At 42.2% G+C, this 24,017-nt stretch overlaps 2 protein-coding genes across 3 annotated transcripts in view; both read left to right on the forward strand.

Moving 5' to 3' along the window:
• The first annotated feature begins 599 nt into the window (after window positions 1-599).
• Window positions 600-24,017, forward strand: part of vwa10.2 (von Willebrand factor A domain containing 10, tandem duplicate 2) — a 167,594-nt gene continuing 144,176 nt past the window's right edge. For both annotated transcript variants that reach the window (XM_084319062.1, XM_084319063.1), the window contains exons 1-3: window positions 600-780; window positions 2,350-2,868; window positions 14,306-14,513. In XM_084319062.1, coding sequence (XP_084175188.1) covers window positions 2,668-2,868; window positions 14,306-14,513 — 409 coding nt within the window. In that variant the 5' untranslated portion in view covers window positions 600-780; window positions 2,350-2,667. The remainder of the gene's footprint in view (window positions 781-2,349; window positions 2,869-14,305; window positions 14,514-24,017) is intronic.
• On the forward strand, window positions 4,895-11,734 carry LOC311232308 (uncharacterized protein). The gene is made up of 13 exons (XM_084319064.1): window positions 4,895-4,950; window positions 5,378-5,531; window positions 5,769-5,997; window positions 6,128-6,401; window positions 6,496-6,603; window positions 7,521-7,590; window positions 7,691-7,767; window positions 9,073-9,253; window positions 9,420-9,668; window positions 9,798-9,969; window positions 10,097-10,245; window positions 10,756-10,976; window positions 11,152-11,734. Exons 4-12 carry the CDS (start codon window positions 6,393-6,395, stop codon window positions 10,932-10,934), a joined length of 1,194 nt encoding a protein of 397 aa, XP_084175190.1. The 5' UTR covers window positions 4,895-4,950; window positions 5,378-5,531; window positions 5,769-5,997; window positions 6,128-6,392; the 3' UTR covers window positions 10,935-10,976; window positions 11,152-11,734.

The raw sequence follows: 24,017 nt of genomic DNA on the forward strand, positions 1-24,017 counted from the left end.
AGAGAGAGAGAGAGAGAGAGAGAGAGAGAGAGAGAGAGAGAGAGAGAGAGAGAGAGAGAGAGAGAGAGAGAGAGAGAGAGAGAGAGAGAGAGAGAGAGAGAGAGAAGCCCCTCCCTCTCTCTTCCTTTTTTTCTTTCTATCACTCTCCCGTTCGGAGAGAGTAGATCTGGGTTCACTCAATCCAAAATGTCTATGAACATAAAGCATGTATACACTACAGAAGTACAGAAAGCACACACACACACACACACACACACACTCACATGCACACACACACACACACACACACACACACACACACACACACACACACACACACACACACACACACACACACACACACACACACACACACACACACACACACACACACACACTGTTCAGGGGGATTCCTTCTCAGGCATTTGTCGTGTAACGTCTCCTTATCACTCCAGTGAGGTGTGACCAGGTACAGCATTATAAGAGACCACATGTTCTCCCTCCACACACACACACACACACACACACACACACACACACACACACGCATACGCGGACGCACACTCACACACGCACACACGCACACACGTGTACTCATAGAGAACCAAGTCAACACAGGAAACACACTCACAGTGTAGACACACAATGAACAGAGAGCACATGGAATCCTAAAACAACATTCTTGAGAAGTACAATCAACTGGATTACCTGGGAGGCTAAACTACTGAACACACTATTCACAAGTAAAATAATATTTCAACCACATGATGTCCTTAAAACGTCAGTAAATCACCTCACAAGGTAAGGCAAGCAATCTTCACCTCAACTTAAATATTTGAAACCTATTTGGGGTTTGTCCATGTCTGATGTATGACTGGTGCTACTGACAGCAGGAATAAATTTTTGACATCCGTTGCAAAATATTCAGTTCAGATAGTTAATACAGTTGTCAAATATTCAGTTCATATAGCTAATACAGTTGTGAAATATTCAGTTCATATAGCTAATACAGTTGTGAAATAGTCAGGTCAGATAGCTAATACAGTTGTGAAATATTCATTTCAGATAGCTAATACATTTGTCAAATATTCAGTTCAGATAGCTAATACAGTTGTGGAATATTCAGTTCAGATAGTTATTACAGTTGTAAAATATTCAGTTCAGATAGTTAATATAGTTGTGAAATATTCAGTTCAGATAGTTAATACAGTTGTAAAATATTCGGGTCAGATAGCTAATACAGTTGTGAAATATTCAGTTCAGATAGCTAATACAGTTGTGGAATATTCAGTTCAGATTGTTAATACAGTTGTGAAATAGTCAGGTCAGATAGCTAATACAGTTGTGAAATATTGAGTTCAATTAGTTAATACAGTTGTGGAATATTCAGTTTAGATAGTTAATACAGTTGTAAAATATTCAGTTCAGATAGTTAATACAGTTGTGAAATATTCAGTTCAGATAGTTAATACCATTGTAAAATATTCAGGTCAGATAGCTAATACAGTTGTGAAATATTCAGTTCAGATAGCTAATACAGTTGTGGAATATTCAGTTCAGATAGCTTAAACAGTTGTGAAATAGTCAGGTCAGATAGCTAATACAGTTGTGAAATATTCAGTTCAGATAGTTAATACAGTTGTAAAATATTCAGTTCAGATAGTTTAACAGTTGTGAAATATTCCTCTCTCTCACTCTCTCACTCACTCTCTCTCGCTCTCTCACTTTTGTTCTCTCTCTCTCTCTCTCTCTCTCTCTCTCTCTCTCTCTCTCTCTCTCTCTCTCTCTCTCTCCGCTATCGGCTCTATCTTTAATCTTTCAAAATGTTCAGTTGCTATCGCTATTAGCTCTATCTTTAATCTTTCAAAATGTTCAGTTGCTATTGCATGCACTCATCTGTGTTTCACTACACACATGAGTGCATGCTTACCAACTGTCCGTCTGCAACACTACTATCACCAACATCTAAGAAGGGAGATCCCCCCTTGAATGGCCCTTCTAAGGTTTCTCTCCTCCACACTGCCTGTGGAGCATTTTTCCCTATTGTTAGGTTTTAGTGAGTTTTTCCTTACCTTCGCGTGGGGTATGTCTGGGAGTGCTTGCATTCTTTCATTTATTTGCATTTATCTTACATTTTTTTGGACCTTTATGGTGTTCTTGTTCTGTTCTTGACTTATTGTTATGTTTTCTTCTTGACTTGTTTAAAGAAGACCTGTACGGCCCATGGGGACATTAACGTGTGTTGTCGGGCCTTATAAATAAATTTGATTTGATTTGATCTCTCTCTCTCTCTCTCTCTCTCTCTCTCTCTCTCTCTCTCTCTCTCTCTCTCTCTCTCTCTCTCTCTCTCTCTCTCTCTCTCTCTCTCAGGTGTTCCCACTTAGCTTGTTACACCCTGCTACCTCAGGCTACCTTGACTGGCCTTGACTGCCTCTCAGCCCACACACCACTGTGAGCACCAAGATTACAGCGGTGTAGGTTAGCACTGTAGTTTAGCATGGTAGATTAGTACTGTAGGTTAGTACTGTAGGTTAATACTGTAGTTTAGCACTGTAAGTTAGTCTTTAGGTTGGTAGTGTAGGTTAGTCTTTAGACATAAAGAGAGAGAAGTAGAGCTGGAAAAGGAGGATTTAGAGAGAATATCAACATCCATCCCCCCAGTGATCCCTCCTCTCCTCTGTCTCCATCATGGCTGCCATGAAGTATTCTGTCCTCTTGGTGGCACTGCTCATTTCCCTGCCGGGCTCCACCCACACCTTCCAGCCGCTCTTTTCATTCAACGGGAAATCCATCACTCACAGTGACATCACACAGAGGGCCATCCTCAGGAAGACAGCTCAGGTGTGCCAGGGCCTCGCTGCGGCCGAGGGGCTGGACTTCAGTCTGGAGGTGAGGTGGGCTCAAGTGGTAAAGTCAGAAATTTTGTTTTTCCACAAGGCAGGTGCTCTCAAACGGTCAGCTGCATCAAGAAAGCAAAACAACGGGGCGGCTAGGTGGTGTAGTGGTCAAGGCGCTCGCCACCAATGCAGGAGACGCTGGGTTCGAGCCCAGCTCTCCACATTGCTATCAGCTTGGCTGGTCGTTCATACTAATACAATTGGCAGTATTAGGGGGTGGGAAGCTGATGGGTGGGGATCGGACGTTGTGGACAGCGACTCCTACAGGTCGGTTGGTGCACCTGCGCAGCAGAATCAGGAAGCGACGGGGGCGGCGTGTCCCTCCCACGCAGACCCCCGCCGCTGAGAGATCGCGCTGTGCAGGTGAAAAGATGCGACGGCTGCTTCCTCGAGTACCGGAGGGGACACGTGACAATTGTATGTTTTGAGCTGTACTGTACTGTACCCATTCTGCAATCTGTTAATAAAGTTTTCAATCAATCAATCAAACCATGCCCATCACACCACATTTACATTTAGTCATTTAGCTGACGCTTTTATCCAAAGCGACTTACAAGTTCTGTACGACAAGTCATCAGGAAGGGCACAACTCTATCAGCTGAATAACAATGTTCATCAAAGTGTTGAGTGCTACAGTGTAGGTTCGTTTATTAGGACAAGTGCATGACAAGTAAGGTTAGTTAGGGTTAGATAGATATATATATATAAATATATATATATTTTTTTTTTTCTTTTTTTTCTTTGTTAATGGTTGACAGGCCCAATGGGGCGGGACCAGGGCTGGCTGTATACCTGTATCAACACACCATCACTCGAGACATCGACTCACAGAGAGACAGGGGGACAGGGACAGGGGTTAGAGTGCTCCCGTGTTTGTAATGGGCAGACATAGGAGCAATAAATACATGTAATACGCATATATGCATACATAGTAGCAGTAGAATTAAGGTATATAAGAAAATTCTAAAATTAAAGTAATAAATAGAACTAAGAACAAAGAGACAAGCGCTGGTATACAGGGTGAGATACAAGAAGATGGCTCAGGGCCAATTTCCCCGGGGGGCAGCAGAACCACTCAGAACAGGTTGAAGTAGAGCAGGCATGGTTAGACGTTATGGGTCAGACTGAAGACGGCATGAAGCAGAACCATGTCGCCAGTGGTAGTCAGAACCAGTTTGAGGTAGAGCAGTCACTGCAATCTGTATGTCAACACACTATCACTCGATACATCCACTCAGAGAGACAGGGACAGGGGTTAGAAAATCTCCCATGTTTGCCATCTTACCTCATGCATCTGTGAGATACTTGGAAAAGGGCATTGTGGGTCTTCCCACAATCAATTCAAACGTATTCCCTAACCAGTAAATGGTTGCAGTTCTGGGCACACGGCTATTGGGGAAAACACAGGGCAATTCCTTTTAAAGGCCGGTTATTTCACAAAACAGGGTAATTTTACAGCATTTTAAAGGGGAACTATCTTATAAATGACCTTTTCCAGTGTTTCGGGTTATTTTATAGCTATGTGGACTTATAGTAATAGAATCTATGTCTCTAATTCTCGATTTGGCGCATTCTTCCAATTCTCCCCTCACAATAATGTCCCTCCCTCAAGTGAGTCATCTGAAAATTTGCCTATATGGGACGTCATATGGTGAATTTGCATAATAACACCCGCCCCCCTCTATCTGCCAGGCAGCCACGAGCCAGCGCAGGTAAACACAGTTGAACAGTATTTATTGCAGGACGCAACCGCAAGCAAATTGAATTGAAGTGAGTTACTTAGCATTGGATTATCGTTATGAACAGATCGGGGCTACGTTGTGCTGTTCCTAGCTGCCGTGCAACGAATGTGACCTTGCATTTATTCCCTGACGATAGCGTGACCCGTCATCAATGGACAAAGTTTATTTTCGGCGACCCGCCGAATGGTTTTCCAACTCATCGTAGTCGCGTCTGTACCGCACATTTTTGCGAGGATGACATTGATAACAAAGGACTTTATGATGCTGGGATGAGTTCCAGGATTACACTAAAGAAGGGTGCTGTACCGTGTATTCGGGACCCGAACGAATCCGTAAGTACAAATGTAATTAGTCAGCTAACTAAATAATTGTTGCTAGCTTAGCTAACGTTATTTTAGCTCTGTGCTTCATTATATATATGTAGACCTAGTTGTGTGTATTGCGAATGAATGATTGTGTTCCTTGTGTGTGTTTGGGGGGGAATAGCTAGGTTTATCTCAGCTGTTTATTGCGCCAAGGAAATCTAACGTTAGTACACGCTGTGTGTGTAGGTGTGTGACGAGTGTAAGGTATTCCATCCTAATTGTGAAATAAATGATCAGATAATCCAGTCGGGCCTGACTATATTCAATATCTAAACTTTACCTGCACTATTCTTACCCTACCTTCAATGGTTTTATTCCAAGTAGTGAATCAAAATATGTTACAGACAGATTATGCATTGTATTGTATTATATATGTAATTGTTTTTATCCTTAGGGCAATGTAAATGTAAGCAGGCCTTTGCAGCGCCCAGCTACGCGGGACGCAACACGCTCCCGGGACATCTGTTGCCAGACCGACCCCCCAAATAGAATATCTATTGGCACTCAGCTCTCTATAAGAACTTTACAGACGCATGTCAAAAGTCAAGGTTTGTAACATTTCTGATCAATTAGCAAATTATGTATTCCAGTTAGTGCTGTGATGTGTTGCTTAGAATATCAATTCTGTAGCTATTGCACATGTAATGCACACATGTAGTTTTGGTAGCTATAATAGCCTTTAGATATCAATCTATCTACTGTAATATCATCCACAGGCCATAATCTGTACACATTGAACTAAAGTCTGCCTTCTTTGACTAAACTACTGTATGTTTTCTAAATAGCTGTTCAGGCAAAAGTGGCGTCTGTAGAGGTTGGAGTTGGAACCCCAGGCTGCTGGTTCAATGAACCTGCTCCCTCCACCTCAACACCAGTGAAGGCGGTTCGATCCGGTAAACGACCACGGCTGGATTTGGATGACGATGACTTCTTCAGCTCCCCCTTTGAGGACCAAGAGCCTCATGACTCCACCTACACCCCTGACTCAGCGACGACCGAGTCCTCGATTCTAGCGTAAGTTCTTAGCCAGTAAATAGTAATGCTGTTCTAATAGTAATGTGCCAGTTCTGATGTAGATGACGTCATTTATTTACGTCATTGTGTTTCTTTTTTCTTTATTCTTACGCTCATATCCCTTGAGCAGGCAAGCCTCACCACCCATATACGATGTACCTAAATACATCGTATACGAAGACTGTCTCCTCCAGTTATTCCAAAAGTGTCCGGTGTGCAGTGCTGCATGTGATGTCCAGAAGACAACGCGAGGAACCTTCTTGGCTGTCAATCAACGGTGCCCCCATTGCCAGTTTAGCAGAAAGTGGGCGAGTCAGCCATTGATTGGAACCACACCTGCAGGGAACCTACAACTTTCTGCTGCTGTCTACTTCACAGGGGCATCTTTCAACCAAATGGAGAAGGTATTGATTGCATAAGTCATGTATCCATTATGTTTCCATTTTGTTTGTGTTTAGCGTTATTAATTTATTATTTTCTTGTCTTAAAAAATATTAGGTTCTCAATGCATTCCGCGTCAAGACGATGAAGTACAGCGCGTTTCGGAGACACGCCAGGATGTACTTGGAACCTGCCATTATTAACAAATGGAAGACACAACAGGAGGTAAACGGTACTCTACCCCCCCCCCCCCCCCCCCTCACAGTGAGCTGTGTGGTTTCCACAAGGAAGCATACTAGGACCGCTACTCTTCCTAATTTATGCAAATGACATGTCGGCAGCCTGTGAAGCAATATAATCCAACCAGAAAAGGTTCTGCAGTCGCCGGTGTAGGTTCTCCGGTGTACATATCCAACGGTTCTCGTCTAGGACTCCTCGGGTGGGGGCACGAGTTTAGGCCGCCCAGCCTGGATAAGTGCACTAGCTATATACACAACGAACCGGTGGTAATGCTGGTCACTGAAGAACGGTAGCCGCACGATACACTATAAATGATAGACTATTACTTCACATTAGAATAAGTCGAACTCAACGGTACTGCGTTAAACTCTGACACTTTAGCAATCTATTCGCACGCGGTTCTCAAGGCTCTATTCAGAGGCAAAGTTGCCCCCTTCACTACACGTTGTCTCGTGGTGAAGGCTTTACTAGTAATGAACGAATTGCTGCTGTTTCCACCTGCGCCGTATTTATACGTAAGGTGAATTATCTAGTGCCAACCTCAGTTCTGTCTCGTATTACTGCGCAGACTTGGACATGTTGAGACATGCCTTGGCGTTGCCTTTGAACTTGCCATTGGGTGTATGGTCGTTGGCGCCTAGGGGTCGCTGTCCAATAGGAGAGCGAGTATTATGGTCTGGTTTGTACCCAGGTAAAGGGATATTCCGTGTATATAAAGAATATACAAGGGATATCAAACGATATACAAATATTATACAAGGGATCTCAAGCAATAAATATATATATTCGGTTTAATCTGACCCTTTGTAACAGTAGTAGTATGGCGATATTGTGTGTATTGAGCCGTACTGTATTGTACCCATTCTGCAATCTGTTAATAAAGTTTTCATTCATTCATTCAGGTGACTCTTGCAACTTTGAGCCAGAAGAATAAGGTCATCGTTGGCGGCGACATGCGTGCAGACTCCCCAGGTTAGAAGCATTTCCCAATGTCAGATTTCTACTTTATGATTTAATTCAGAGTATTGCACTACATTGATGAAATTGTTATTCTACTCCTGTATGTCCACAGGCCACTGCGCAAAGTACGGCAGCTACTCCGTCATGGAACTAGACTCCAACACTGTCATAGACATCCAGCTAGTGCAGGTGAATACCGGTATACTACTTGTAGTGGCCGCTTGTCTCATTGAATGACTTGAATGTCCAAGATGCAGCCGATGTAGTTTGCAGGGTTTTATTGTCCAAAGGAAAAGATGAATGATGATGAAGTTGAACAGAGCAGTTGTCAATTGTTTGTTGCAGATAAGCAGTTCCAGGTTTGAGAGTGAATCCTCACAGGTGCATGTACTAGCTCTGAATACAGAGCCTCTTATAATAGAGCTGGTGTGCCCCCTAGTGTCCAAACATAAATACTGTTCTACCGTTACCCCCTCCAAACGGTTACTGGAAAGAATTACACTCCTCCACATACAAATTTATTTGGAATAACAAACCACCACGTATAAAAAGATCCACCGCACAGAGAAACAAAGCAGACGGAGGTATGGCATTTCCAGATTTCTACCACTACTTTAAGGCGACCACTAACAACATGGTTTGATCCCCAAGCATTAGTATCCAAGGAGAAATTTAGAAGAAAATATAGTAGCTCCACATAGGCTGAAGGGCATAGTATACACCAAATTACCAATTAAGCAATGCGATCCTAAATTATTATTATTATTATTATATAAATGGCATAATCACATAACGGGTATTAGGGGTATATCCTGTATAAGACATGACTAAATGGTAATTTCATTGGATATGCACTGTGAATTAATGCTTGTATATCTTTTTTTTTTTTGATCCACTTTTTCTCCCATTTTTCTATATTTTCTCCCATCCCAATTTCGTATAATCCAATTCAACCCTCCCCTGTCACGAACGCTGTTTCTTGCCTCCCACAAGCCGGCTGCAATGTGGACTAAGTCATACATAGCACAAGTCCCCTCCGGTACTTGAGGTAACAGCAGTCGCATCTTTTCACCTGCGCAGCTCGATCTCTCAGTGGCGCGGAGTAACGCGTGGGAGGCTCACGCTGCCCCCGACACTTCCTGATTCTACTGCGCAGGCGCACCAACCGACTTGTAGGAGTCGCTGTCCACAACGTTCGATCCCCACCCTTCAGTTTTCCCTCCCCGTAATACGGCCAATGTGTATTACTGCGGACGACCAGCTAATCTGAAAACAATGTGGAGAGCTGGATTCGAACACGCGAATCCTAGCGTCTCCACACTGGTGGCGAGTGCCTTGCCCACTACACCACCTAGCCGCCTTAATGCTTGTATATCTTATCGTGTGTTGTCATGTTTGTTTATATGTCTGTTTAAAAAAATAATAAAAAAAAAAAATACAAAAAAAAATCTAGAAAAAAAAAAAATACTGTTCTGCCTCTGTTCTGTTCAACAGAGCAATGAGGTTTGTGGCAGTTACCATATGGAAAAAGAAGGATTGCAGCGAAGCCTAGCTCTTCTGAAGGACAGTGGTGTGACATTGGATTGCATTGTCACAGACCGTCACCCCCAGATTCAGAAGTTCCTGAGAGATCAGGGCATCAATCACTTCTATGATGTCTGGCATCTAGCAAAGGGTATGACACATTCAATCTCTTATGCTGTTGTTATCCTGTTCTGTTTAAATATGCATGATATCAAAGGTCTAAAATTAAGCTGTGTAAACAATGTATAGCTTGGTAAGTAAATCAATTATGTAATAGACTGGATGATGACTTATGTTCTGCAAAATCCTATTACAAGGGTTGTCTAAGAAGGTGGACCAAGTGGCCAAGGACAAGGACTGTCTGGTGGTGAAGAAGTGGAGGCAAGCCATAACAAACCACCTCTACTGGACTGCATCTTCATCGCAGACAGGCCCTGAGAAAGTGGCAAAGTGGACGTCACTGTTCAACCACATGCATGATGTCCATACACATAAAGACCCACTGTTTAAAAAGTGTCTTCATGCGGACCATCTCTCAAGAGATAAGAGCAAGTGGTTGAAGCCTCGTATGTACACACTATGGTTATGTGTCAGAAGTTGATATTGTCAAAAGACCTATGTATGTCTGTCCATCTTTCATGATGAGTATATATTTAACATATTTTTTTCTGAATGCAATTTCTTTTTACCTTTAGAATCAAAGGCTGCCTTCAGACTTGAAAAAGTGCTTCTAAACAAGAGAATCCTGAAGGATGTCGCTAAACTCAGTCCACACCACCAAACGTCTCCATTGGAGTCTTATCACAGTGTCATCTTACGGTTCGCACCAAAGAACGTTGTGTTTCCATTTCTAGGAATGCTTTGCAGGTAATTTAGATTGTGTACAGATGACTAATTATGAACACCTGATGTGTAATCACTCATTATGTAGAAAATAGATTACCTACTAGATCTATTAAAAATATATTGCTTATATATATTTTTGTTCTTTCAGACTCTACCTATCTGCAATGCATTTCAATGAAAATGCCAAACGCCCACAAGCTACAAGTTCCACCGGAGAGCCTGCCTTCAAGTTAAATTTTCCCAAGGCAAAGAAGGGGGGCTACACTCTGAAACCCATAAGGGCTGCGGCAACATTCAGTGAGTAAAACATGCAATTTCTTGGAATGTTAACTTATTCTTGGGCACTTGGGTTTAGATTGTTCCATTTCTATTTCGAGGTCGATTCCATGCCGTATGAGTAAAATTAAAACATTTGGTTATTACTCTGGATATAAAATTAACAGACAAAACAGAGGCACTGGCTATTGGGGGTAACATTTCTCAACAGGCCATATCCCTCTTCCCTTTTAAATGGCCATGTACTGGTATTTATACACATTTGACTAATTGTATAAAGCCAAGTACACAAGGCTTATCAATATGATATTTATATATGATAAAGTGGGCTTGTATAGAGCGTATAGGGTTATAAAGGCACTGCATATTTATTTTCATCTTATTAGTTTATCTTATTTCCCATTTGATTGTCATTTTCTGCATAAACTATATTATTGAAAGACTAAAACAGCAACGATAACAATAAAGTTATAAGAATACAAATACATTTAAATAACATTTATAACATGACATGGCATTTTTTATTTACAGACTATGTGAACGAGCTCATGGAGTTCTTGTTTGACAGCGTCATCCTTGAACCGGAGCGTTACATGGAGCAGGTGCTTGAGATTCCCATCCCTGAACATCTGTCTGCGCATTTTGACAGGCCTTCGATGGAGGATGCCATTGCGGGATATGAGTCACGCTTTAATGAAGGGGCGGTCTGAAGCCAGACCAGGCTACTGGTCCAATGAACCTGCTCCCTCATAGTCAGTAATGTTCTTTATTTATCTCGAACATTTCAACCATAAAACAATGAGTACTGTATACACTATTACCAACCCATACTTATATTCATTATACACACTCATACCAACCAAGACTCATTATACAGTAGTAACACAAAGGTTTTAGAGTTTTTTTTAATGTTTTTATTTTCTTTAGTCAAGGGGCGGCGGTCTGAAGCCAGTGTATACCCCCTCCTCGTCTGGGTATTCTGCATGGATGCGAAGGACCACACAAGAGGGAATGACGACCCTCACGTGGCGGCCCAGAAAACCCCAGCACCAGCTGACAAAGCTTCGATAAGCTACATATCTGAAACGACTAAAGAAGAAAAAGAAGTATTTTATTTATGAAAAGGTCCATGAAAAGGAGCGCTGCAGTAGGGATACAAGGACAGTGTCATCTGAAAACTTAACCAGATGCCTTTGGTCATCAAGCGATCTGCAGCTGTCCGTGTACATAATGAATAGAGATTTAATCTTTCACTAGATTACAAAAAATGTGAATCCCTACCCACCTTCAAAACCGCTCTCAAAGAGCACCTACGGGAGGCTGCAATTCTAAACTGGCCACCGTAAATGTCCAAATCCTTGTATGAAAGGTGCTATACAACTAAAGTGTATTATTATTATTATTATTATTATCAGCGTTGGGATATTTTGCATTCCACTGATATAGGTCTGTTTGAATTCCCAGTGGCCGGTGATACCCGGCCGTGCCAGCTAAGTCTATAAAAGAAATTGAGACGCATGCTTTGGGCTCCAATCACTATTGCCCAATGATGTGTCTGTCTAACCCCAAGATTTTTATATATACGGTATATATTCAATAAATTTGAATATCGTGGAAAAGTTATTTTATTTCAGTAATTCGAGCAAAACTCGGTTATAGATTCATTACATACAAAGTGAAATATTTCAAGTCTTTATTTGTTTTAATTTGGATGATTATGGCTTAAAGCCCAAAATTCAATATCTTGAGAGTTTGAAGAGAAATGTAATATAGAAATGTCGGCCTTCTGAAAAGTATGTTCACTCAGTACTTGGGTGGGGCTCCTTTTGCACAAATTACTGCAAAATATATAGACTTTTACACTGTTCTAATTTATTGAGCTGTGTGTGTATATAAACACGTGGTGGCGCTCTGCACCCCACATCATTGTTTAGGGAAAGCCCCGGCTCATTTACTCCCTACATTGAAACAACTGCATTTTGTTATACGAGCAAATGATGTGGACTTCAATTCACCCTGTCCTGTAAACTGTACATCCTATGTGCATTACACAACGGCTACCTCCATCACCTTATCATAAGCTCTCAGTTAACCGATGTAAAGCTTTCTAAATAGTCATAGGCTGATTTTCAATGACCTAACCTTAGTAAATAGCATTTGTACTATTTTGTGGTAAATATTTTGCTAACTAGATATTTTTACTTGTTGTAACATTAGCATGTAGAGTAATGTATATAGCTAAGCTAGTGGTGTATGGAAGATGCTGTTGGAATTTGTGAGCTTGTCTCAGAGTTCAGAGGCAACTGGGCAATGCGTCTTGAAGCCACACCACTGGAATAGCCACTTCATGTGGACTATTCTCGTGAACACTGTAAACACTACCCCATTTAATAATTAAAAGTGTTTGGCAAGTCAGTGCTATTTACTCCTCTTATAGTAGTGGATTTATTCCTCCCAGTATTAGTATGTGTTTATGGAAGCCAACGTATATACTTGAATTGTCACTATTTGCACAACTGCCTTTGTTCATTTACAATTACACAATTGTATGATGTACAAGTAATATTCGCTGGTATTATAATGTAAAATAAATTGTGTTTTGTGCTGTACAACACAGTGACATTCCTTCATGCACAACACAGTATTCAAATACATTATACAGCTGTACTGTTATTACATTATACATACTTGTTTACGCCCCGGATTGGCAGACACCCATAATCTGCCCTGTAAATGTTGTTTGCCATTTGCAGCGAATATCGGTTTAGGCAGACCGGTTCCAAACCTGGGTGGTCTACCATGCACAACGGGGGTTCCGGTGCTTGGTCACATCTTCTCCTGACCTATATAAAACAACACAGTTAGTCCATTTATTCACCCTAAACCCTGTCCTCATCCTTCAAGGTCAATCTAAAGAATGTGACATTAGCCAGATGCATGTTTTCTGTAACTGTTAGCCAGTTTATGTTACTCATAAACAGTACTGTATATTTTGTAGATCTGGTATGTCATGAATGTCTAGATGCAACAGTACTGTCTACCTGTATGTCATTTATGTTATGATGAATTGAAAATGGGGGACCCTGATGTAAACAAGACGAAAGTCTTTCTCTGGTCTGCATCCCCTTATGTAATTGAGCTGTACTGTACCCATTCTGCAATCTAAAGTTTTCAATCAATCAATACCTGAGGTATTTCCAGGCAACAAAGATTCTCCACCGCGGTAGGCATTCGAGCACAGTTGCCACAGACACACCTGCAGTGCATAAACGAAAGTGCATATACTGTAAAGTGAACAGATTCAACACAATTCCTACTGTACTTGTAAGACGTGGATGCAATATATAACATTATGCTTCTCTTTTCGTTGGGCATGCTACCTAATTTACCCAAAGAAAACTAACGTTATACCTCGCTATAACGTCATAAATAACTACTAACTAACGTTACTGTTACTGACTGTTGTTAGACAGTATACATTACCCACCACTCAGAAACAACTTGAAGCCCTCGTCGTTCAATCTCGTCCTCCTCCTCCTCGGAGTCGCAGTCGGGGTCACTCTCCGGATCAAAAATATATGCGTGCGCCATGTTTGTTTACGAGTTCACTTTCGCACGCGTATGGGCGGAGCTACAGGTGGGGGTCTCTCTCTCTCTCCCTGTCACTCAAATCGCATTCAGAGTATGGGCGTGGCCAAGCCTCAAAACGGCTTAACATTTTGAGGTAGACAAATGCTGCTTTTGAGTACTCGATTAGAAAGGAAAAAAAATATATTTTTTTTTAAATAAACCTTACACATGTGTTCCATAAATTCACAGGAATTGTGTAAAAGTGCCCAAATAGTGAAAGAAATAGTAAAATAGTTCCCCTTTTTAAAACATAAAAATCCCTATCAGCCTGTGACATATACTCTCAGAAACTAGATATTAGTAGAAATTAACAAAAAAATATACTTACAGTATGGACATATTATCTCTCTCTCTCTCTCTCTCTCTCTCTCTCTCTCTCTCTCTCTCTCTCTCTCTCTCTCTCTCTCTCTCTCTCTCTCTCTCTCTCTCTCTCTCTCTCTCTCTCTCCAAGATTGATGACAGTCTAACAGTATATGAAGTCCAAAAGGCCTGTTTCCCAGCAGGCACCTCCAAAACACCCCTCTCCACCATACAGTTCAAGTCTTCCATTGCCAACATGTACCTCAGCAACGCGGCAGTGGACGTGGTGTTCGCGCTGAGCGCCGAGCGCCACTTCGACGACGAGACTTTCCAGGGCGGACGAGACATCATCACAGCAGGTATGGGACCAGCAGAGTTGGAAAGAGTACAAAAATATCCTGTTCAAGTAAAATTACTGCTACTTTGATTACAGTTGACTTAAGTAAAACTAAAATTACGGTTGTAAAAATAGCCCATAGCCCATTCCAGGCTCACCTACAGCTAGTTCAAGTTTCAAGTTTCAAGTTTCTTTAATAGTTGTCATACAGAAGTACAGAATACTTTCATACAAAATGCTTCTTACTGTTACGCTCCAGAGACTGTGCTAGACAAGATAGTATCAAATAACATAGTATAGCATGTAATTTTAGAAGAAGAAAATGAGGTCACAGTGTTCGGTATAGACATATGTACAATGTTCTGAGTTACCATATAATATACAATACTATGCAGTGTACTAATGTACAGTACTATATAGTGCAAAGCAGAAATGGGATGAGGTACAATTTAGGTACAATTTACAGTAAGGTGTACGAGTTGTAGTGCAATCCTTCATCAATAAATATAAAGTGTAGGGAGTGGGTGCTACAGTGTGTTTGTTTAAAGTGGGTGTGTGCTATAAAGTGTGTGGAGTGGGTGCTACAGTGTGTTTGTTTAAAGTGAGTGTGTGCGTGTGGATGTGTGTGCTATGTGCGTTTGGTGGTTGTTGTTGTGTAGTGTTCATTCATTGTTCGTTTAGCAGCCTGATGGCCTGGGGATAGAAGTTTCAAGTTTCAAGTTTCAAGTTTCTTTAATAGTTGTCATACAGAAGTACAGAATACTTTCATACAAGCTTCTTCTGAGTCTTTCTGTGCTCGCCTTGAGACTCCGGTATCGCTTGCCTGACCGCAGCAGTTCAAAGAGGCAGTTGTTCGGGTGACTGGAGTCTTTAATGATTCTCTTAGCCTTGCCCCTGCACCGCTTGTTGTAAATGTTCTGGAGGGTGGGGAGCCCCCCTCCAATTGTGCGTTCGGCTGAACGTGTCACTCTTTGTAGTCTGCTTCGGTCTTGTGCAGTGCTATTCCCAAACCAGGAGGTGATGTTGCCGGTCAAGATGCTCTCTATTGTACATGAGTAGAAGTTCTTAAGGATCTTCTGACTGACTTGGAACTTCCTTAGGCGCCTGAGGAAGTAGAGGCGTTGTCGTGCCTTCTTCACAACACTGTCAATGTGTGTGGTCCATGTCAAATCCTCGGATATGTAGGCTCCGAGGTACTTAAAGCTGTTGACTCTCTCAACCGGTGCCCCGTCGATGCTGAGGGGGCTGTAGTCCTTGACCCCCGACCTCCTGAAGTCCACAATCATCTCCTTTGTTTTGCTGACGTTCAGGGAGAGGCTGTTTTCCTGGCACCATCCCGCCAGGACCTTGACCTCTTCCAGGTAGGCCCTCTCGTCGTTGGCAGAGATCAGGCCCACCACCACTGTGTCGTCAGCAAATTTGATGATTGTATTGCTACTCCGCTGAGCCACACAGTCGTGTGTGTACAGGGAGTAGAGGAGGGGACTCAGAACACAGCCCTGGGGGGCCCCTATGTTGAGGGTGATGGATGAGGAGGTGCAGTTGCCTGCTCTCACCACCTGGGGTCTGCCAGTCAGGAAGTCCAAGACCCACTGGCAGAGGTCATAGTTCAAGCCCAGGTCCCTGAGCTTGGCTATGAGTATGGAGGGGACTATGGTATTGAATGCCGAGCTGTAGTCGATGAATAGCATTCTCACATAGTTCCCCTGCCTCTTGTCCAGGTGTGATGCTGCTGTGTGCAGCACATGGGCTATGGCGTCCTCCGTGGACCTGTTGGGGCGGTATGCAAATTGCAGGGGGTCCATGTTGATGGGGAGGGAGGAGCAGATAGTAGGCCATCAAGACCAGCTAGCCAATCACGACGGGATGCACGAGTTGAGAAAAGTGAGGAAATAGGGGCCACAGCCCCACGCTCACTCTCTCACATCAGGGGCGAGGAGACAGATGTTCACTCTCTCACATCAGGGGCGAGGAGACAGACGCTCACTCTTTCACATCAGGGGTGAGGAGACAGACGCACACTCTCTCACATCTGGGGCGAGGAGACAAGCGCTCACTCTCTCACATCAGCGGCGAGGAGACAGATGCTTACTCTCTCACCTCAAGGGCAAGGAGACAGACGCACTCTCACATCAGAAAAAAACTAAACGTTATAAACCAAGCCCACTTCTGGTCTTCTATAATAATACACAGACACAGATCATTTTGTTGGTTGAACAGATACAGATAATGACGTTTCCGCACACCCCTAGTATATACATTCAGTGGTGGAAAGTAACTTTTACTCAAGTACTGTACTTAAGTACAATTTCGAGCTACTTGTACTTTATGTGAGTATTTAAATTTCAGGGAACTTTATACTTTTACTGCACTATATTTCAAGGAATATATTGTACTTTTTACTCTACTACATTTATCTGAACCCATCAGTTACTAGTTACTTTGAAGCAGTGGCGGCTGCTGACAATTTTTTTTGGTGAAGCACAAATTATTATGTTATATTATATTAAATAATATTTTTTAAACATCCCCCAATGTGTGTGTCAGTGGTGGCTGGTGAGTTCAGAAATTGGGGAGGACGGGAGAGACACTCACAGCTTTACTCCCAAGACACAATACTAGTCAAGAACGTATCACCAGATCAATCAGAGGTTATACAGCAGGCCAGGCACATACCCAATAGCATTGATTAGGCAATCATTAGGCAACTACAGTACAGCTACAGCACACACAGATTTGGATGGAGTCAAACGCACGCATTTCAGCACTATAGGAAATGAACAGGCACCGACACACACACATGCGAGAGAGAGAGCGAGAGAGAGAGCGAGATAGACAGGGAGAGAGAGAGAGAGAGAGAGAGAGAGAGAGAGAGAGAGAGAGAGAGAGAGAGAGAGAGAGAGAGAGAGAGAGAGAGAGAGAGAGAGAGAGAGAGAGACAGAGACAGAGAGAGAGAGAGAGAGAGAGAGATCTGTAAAGCATTCCCGGTAACTGGAGAAAGGTATTCCTGTAACCTATGGGTAACCGAGAATACCTTTAGGTACCAGGAATACCATGCCTAGGTAGGTATTCTAAATAGGTATTCCCGTAACCTGATTGGTATTCACAGTAACTTTAGATATTGATATGTATTCCGGTGACTTGTGAAAAGGAGAGGTTACCAGGAATACTATTACCATATAGGTATTCACGGTAACTTATATGTATTCCGGTAATTAATTAATTGAAGCTAACACATCATGGAGGCCCAGGCCGTTAGCTACAAGCTACAAGCTAACAACACATCATGGAGGCCCAGGCCGTTAGCTACAAGCTACAAGCTAACAACACAACATGGAGGCCCAGGCCGTTAGCTACAAGCTAACACATTAATTAAATGTATTAATATTATCAGGGGTAGGCTAGCATATATAATAGAATGGTGGCATGGTGGTGTAGACTGACTAGGGGCATGGTGGTGGTGTAGACTGACTAGGAGCATGGTGGTGGTGTAGACTGACTAGGGGCATGGTGGTGTAGACTGACTAGGAGCATGGTGGTGGTGTAGACTGACTAGGGGCATGGTGGTGGTGTAGACTGACTAGGGGCATGGTGGTGTAGACTGACTAGGGGCATGGTGGTGGTGTAGACTGACTAGGGGCATGGCGGTGTAGACTGACTAGGGGCATGGTGGTGGTGTAGACTGACTAGAGGCATGGTGGTGGTGTAGACTGACTAGGGGCATGGTGGTGGTGTAGACTGACTGGGGGCATGGTGGTGGTGTAGACTGACTAGGGGCATGGTGGTGGTGTAGACTGACTAGGGGCATGGTGGTGGTGTAGACTGACTAGGGCATGGTGGTGGTGTAGACTGACTAGGGGCATGGTGGTGGTGTAGACTGACTAGGGGCATGGTGGTCATGTAGACTGACTAGGGGCATGGTGGTGGTGTAGACTGACTAAGGGCATGGTGGTGGTGTAGACTGACTAGGAGCATGGTGGTGGTGTAGACTGACTAGGAGCATGGTGGTGGTGTAGACTGACTAGGAGCATGGTGGTGTAGACTGACTAGGGGCATGGTGGTGAACCCTAACTCAGGTGACCAGGAATACCTGTTTTTTCCAAAATGCAGTTCAAATGCCATCTTGGAATAACAAAACAACGATTGTGTGCAGACAATTGAAAATGTTGGGTTCCTTTCCACTTTCTTGAATATAGAAAAAATTTAAATACTTGTTCTAGAACTGTATTTTTTGCACTTGTTTGTTAAGTTACTGGGAATACCCTTTCCTTGTTTTTGCTCATTTTAACAGACAAAACACAACACATTCTAGTAATTCTGGTTTACACCTAACCTTTATTATTGCTGTTATGATTTCCAAAAATAAAATCTCACCAATCTTTAGTAAAATAGGAGATTTAAGTGTTTATCTGGAATTGTGAGGATAGGTATTCGCGGTAACCTGGGATCAATATGTGAAACGTAATTATCTCCTAAAATAATTGGCCACAAAAGACGAAACTCATTTTGGTTGTTCATTGGGGTGCCAAGATCATGCCCAAAACATATCATGCATCTGCCATGAAAATTAAGCCTTTTATGTTTGTTATCAATTGAAGGCCATGAACTATGTTGACTCATATCCCATACCCGGATTTTTCCTTCAGATTCAGCTAAATTTGAATTATCTTGAGATAACTCGGGGAGAACTATGGTATTATGTTACATGATGATGATATCCCTACAAAACAACCAAAACATTTTAATTCTCTCTTAAATTGGAGGAGATAGTGAATTGGTATTCCCGGTAACTTAGGTCAACTTTAGAGGTCCGCCATCCCTCATTACATGATTTTTTTTTTTTAAAGGTGAATTATTTGGCATCTATAACAATCATTCTTGACATGAGAAAAGATTTTAATGTTGCTCGTATAACGTCCTGGGTTATATGGCTTAGAAATGGGGCAGGTTACCGGGAATACATGCGTTACCCATATAGAGAGAGAGAGAGAGAGAGAGAGAGAGAGAGAGAGAGAGAGAGAGAGAGAGAGAGAGAGAGAGAGAGAGAGAGAGAGAGAGAGAGAGAGAGAGAGAGAGAGAGAGAGAGAGAGAGCGAAAGAGAGAGCGAGAGAGAGAGAGAGAGAGAGAGAGAGAGGCAGTGAGAGAGAGAGAGAGAAAGAGAGAGAGCGAGATAGACAGGGAGAGAGAGAGAGTGAGAGAGAGCGAGAGAGAGAGGGAGCATGGGAGACAGGGAGAGAGAGAAAAAGAGAGAGAGAAAGAAAGAGAGAGAGAGAGAAAGAAAGAAAGAAAGAGAAAGAAAGAGAGAGATATATCGCGCCACTCACTCATCAGACGTCACCTTACTGCACTTATGTGTATCATGTATGTCATAATAAACCTCTTGAATCTTGACTTGCCATATCAGTTTCAGTAATTACAGAACAGTAGTTGTAGTTTGGTTGCACATCAGGTTGGAACGAGCCTCGAGCCGTCGCGTTAACCCTTTGAGAAGCTTTTGTCGGCTTGATAAAGTGTGTGTCCAGACTCCATATATATCCAAATCCAACACTGTCAATAATGTACAGTATCTCCTGCTGATCTCTCCCACTCCTGAGAATACACTTCTTATATCTTGTTATTACCAAACCACAAGCTTAGCTAAGCTGACGCACTGAATCGAAACTACTACACTTGACTGAGTGGCGCCGCCCCGCAGTTCCGCGTAGCAATCAACAGTATGCAACTGCAGAGCTGGCACCAATCTCTGATTGGATTTCAAGGCTGTCAATCATTCAATCCCCGTTCGTGAATGGCAAGAGCAATATTGCACGGACCGGGCTTAGATGCCTATTTTGATTGGCTATTATATTCATAAGGTCAGCCCGTGCAGGGAAAGTTGCACCTGAGTGATTGACAGCTAGCCATTACTGACTGCAGGCCTGATCAGAGAGCTCAGAGCTGTCACTTACCCATTTTTGAAGAAAAAAGATTATTCACTGGCATTTTTTTTACAGCGGAAGACATTTCTAATAAAAAAATTATAATAATTAAAAAAATATATATATGTAAATTAATAATAATTATGAATTATGAGTGAATTTGTGTTTCACGTGTTTTCATGGAATAACCTCCACTGCTTTGAAGAAGAAAATGATTTTGCATAGAAAACATAATATATACAACATTTTAAATGTATGAAGATTATATACTTCACATTTGAAGCCTGTCAACTTCAAGAGGATGTAATCAGAGCAGCATAACTGGAGCACATACCACTTTAACATAACATTAGAGCAGCATAACTGGACCACATACCACTTTAACACAACCTATAGAGGTCAATGGATACACAAATGTCATGTAGAATATGTACTTTTACTTTAGCTACTCAAGTACATCCAATAGCAAACACTTCTCTACTTTTACACACATAACGTGCACCGAATAAGGGATCTAGGTGAAAGTTGACAAGCGAAAACCAGAAGTCAATCACACTTCAGAATGAATGGCCGTGGATGAGGAAATGGATTTTGGGCAGTTTTTTTTTTGTTGCACGGTTTACCCGGATCTCTCTCAAAGACCCATTTCTGAACGTATTATAATTTTCTTTATATTGCAACCACTACAGAAAAATGTGAGTACACAAGTTCAGACCTCTGTTACTCTATTTCATTAGCACTAAAAATTATTTTCCTTTTTTGCATTAGTAACTTCCAAATGTTATCTTTCAAAAGAGACAGGCTCATGCATGTGCTATAAGTATAAAGCTAACAGAGTCCCATTAAATATTCCACTTGAGCAACACAGATTTAGCAAATTCTTTTATGAAAAGGAGACATCGAGAGGCTTCGTCTCTGACTTTTATCGTCACTTACTTACGTCCTCATATGATGTCCTTCCCCTAGACTCGGTTTGGAGGAAGGATATCCCAAACTTAGAAGTAGATTTTGATTGGGATGCAGTCTGGGCAAACGTTCGGCTATCATCACGCAACCCGGATCACCAACAGATTAATCTTAATTTTGTTCATAGGACTTACCTGACTCCTAGACGTTTGCACCTAATGGGGCTCAGACAAGACCCTCGATGCTCCTTGTGTTTAAACGGTGCTCTTGGTACATTTATGCATATGTATGGGAATGCCCTCCTGTTAAGATATTCTGGGAAAAAGTAACCACTCAATTATCAGAATTTTTATCTCTGACCATACCTACACTGCCTTCTGTATTGTTGTTGAATGATGTTTCTCAGTTATCAACCTCTGTACATGTAAAGAGACTAATTTTGTCCGGTCTTACGGCTGCCAAAAAGTTGATAGCGTCACGCTGGATTCAACGGGATAAAATGTGCCGGAAGGTATGGGTTCTTACCTATCTCGATGTGATTTATCTAGAGATATCTACTGCACGAATTTTAGGTGTTAATGAAGCCAGCATAGCAATCTGGTTAGCTGTGGTGGAGAAGATAAAGGGAAGCTGAACTTGTAATTTCTGATGTTAAATGGAATAGTGGATGTATTGTTATGGTTTGAAACCGACCCCAACAGCACGGCACAGACAGGTAGTTCAGAGTTAGCCAAACACTAGGGCGTATTTATTACAGAATAAAAAATGAGCCAAATAACAAATCAGAATTAACAAAAAGGAGAATGCTTTCGGCAGAGTTGTCTGCGGCTCTGCAGATCCTCCCGGTTTAGAGGTGGGGAATCGGCGTAGGCGCCACTACCTCTGCGGCTCTGCAGATACTCCCGGATCCAACTCGGGGAGGAAACGGAGAGAGAGAGAGAGTGGTCAATAATCAATCCAACTGTACACAGAGGCAGTGCAGTTCAGTCCTCCTTAGCTGAGTCCAGTATAAATCACAAGTGACTTGATCTTCGGTGTACCAACACACAAGTTAGCTGAGTCCAGTACAAAACAAAATGGTATTTCTTCAGTGTTATCCTAACACACAAATTAGCTGAGTCCAGTACAAAACAAAAACGGTATTTCTTCAGTGTTATCCAAACACACAAAAAACAGATAATCCAAAAGGTTTGTTTCCAAAAACTCACCAAAGCGCAAACGCGTAAAGCGGGCAACGAGGCACAGCTCCAACGGATGATCGAGATATACACCAGCGGCGACTTCCAAAGAACGTCCTGGAGAAGAAGTAGACGAGGCACAACAACGGGGGGGAACAGGCAATAGCAGTAGTAATCCAAAACGACCCGACAACGATTGATAGAAGGCCAGAGTATATGAAGCCTCTGGAGCGCTAATTATAAACTACAACAGGTGCGTGATGGAAATAGGTAATCGCTCCTGAAGCGTGTGGCGGGGAATGGACCAATCATCACAGTACCTTGAAGAAGCGTGTGGCGGGGAATGGGCCAATCCTCACAGAATCCTCACATGTATAGTCCAAGTGAGGGTCCTGATGGGAGGGTGGAGGGGGAGGGAAGGGGAAGGAAAGAGTGAGGTAGAGCGAGCAAGAGCACATGTATTGTATTGTATTGTATTTATTATTTTTATGTCTTTTAATCTACATTTATTTTGATTTAATTACTGGACTGTCATTATTGTTATAATTATTTCTGTCATTGTCCTGTGATTTATCATTGATTTTTACTGTTACTGTATTGTTTGTCTAGTTTTATGTAAAAAAATGGAAAATAAAAAACATTTGTTAAAAAAAAAAAAAAGTATAAAGCTACAGACGCAGCGCTAAAAAATCAAACCAATTCTGCTGCTTGTCTGCTGCTTGTCTGCTGCTTGTTGCTGCTTGTGTGCCACTTAAGTCTAGCATTCAGGTGTTAATTTTCCGGGGCTGGTGGCTGGGTGAACAAAGGGAGGGTACTTAACTTAAGTGCTTCCCCAGGGAGGGGGCTACTGCCCTCAGACCACCAAGATAATTTGTATATGGGCAGTCTGACTTGGGGTACTAACCATATATTAGTGTTGCAATGCATGATAAGTAAACAGTGAAAAAAGCTAAGAAATCCGATGGGGCTGGGACATTTGGGACGAATAAAAATTTAAGATGAAAATCTCCCCAGCCTGTGGGAGGAAGTGGAGGTGTGAAATCTGGCCCGGTCCAGAACAATAGGAGTCACACAATCAGTTTGGAGTGCAGTGGTAAGCTTTGCAAAAAAAGTATGCAGTCCTCAAGTTCAAGTAAAAAGAAATTGCCACTTTTCTGCCCGCCTGTTAAGAGGTTAAGTCGAATTTGAATGGAGGACTTTTACTTTTACCAAAGTACTCATTTATCTGAGTATTTCTACTTTTACTTAAGTAAAGGAACTGTGTACTTCTTCCACCACTGCATACATTGAATCCGGAAGCAGCCGCCGTGTCTCCTTGTTCAGCAGACTACACATTCATGCCTGGGAGCTGCCCTGAGGCAGGCATTACATTGTTTTGCTTTGTAAAGCCCTTTGTAACACCTGTTAAGATGCTATATAAATAAGTATTATCATAATTATTTTTGTCTAATCTTTACGTTAGTGAGTCAGTGGGTTGGTGATATTGCTGCCATGAGTCAGGCATTACATTGTTTTGCTTTGTAA

The sequence above is a fragment of the Notolepis coatsorum genome, assembly GCF_963971535.1.
Source record: "Notolepis coatsorum genome assembly, chromosome: 7".
In the NCBI taxonomy this organism is placed as follows: domain Eukaryota; kingdom Metazoa; phylum Chordata; class Actinopteri; order Aulopiformes; family Paralepididae; genus Notolepis; species Notolepis coatsorum.

Bases quoted from the DNA above. Each gene is read 5' to 3' on its own strand.
- LOC311232308 (XM_084319064.1), top strand. The intron at 6,604-7,520 runs GTAAACGGTACT...TCATTCATTCAG, and splicing joins AATGGAAGACACAACAGGAG to GTGACTCTTGCAACTTTGAG. The intron at 10,246-10,755 runs GTGAGTAAAACA...TTTTATTTACAG, and splicing joins AAGGGCTGCGGCAACATTCA to ACTATGTGAACGAGCTCATG.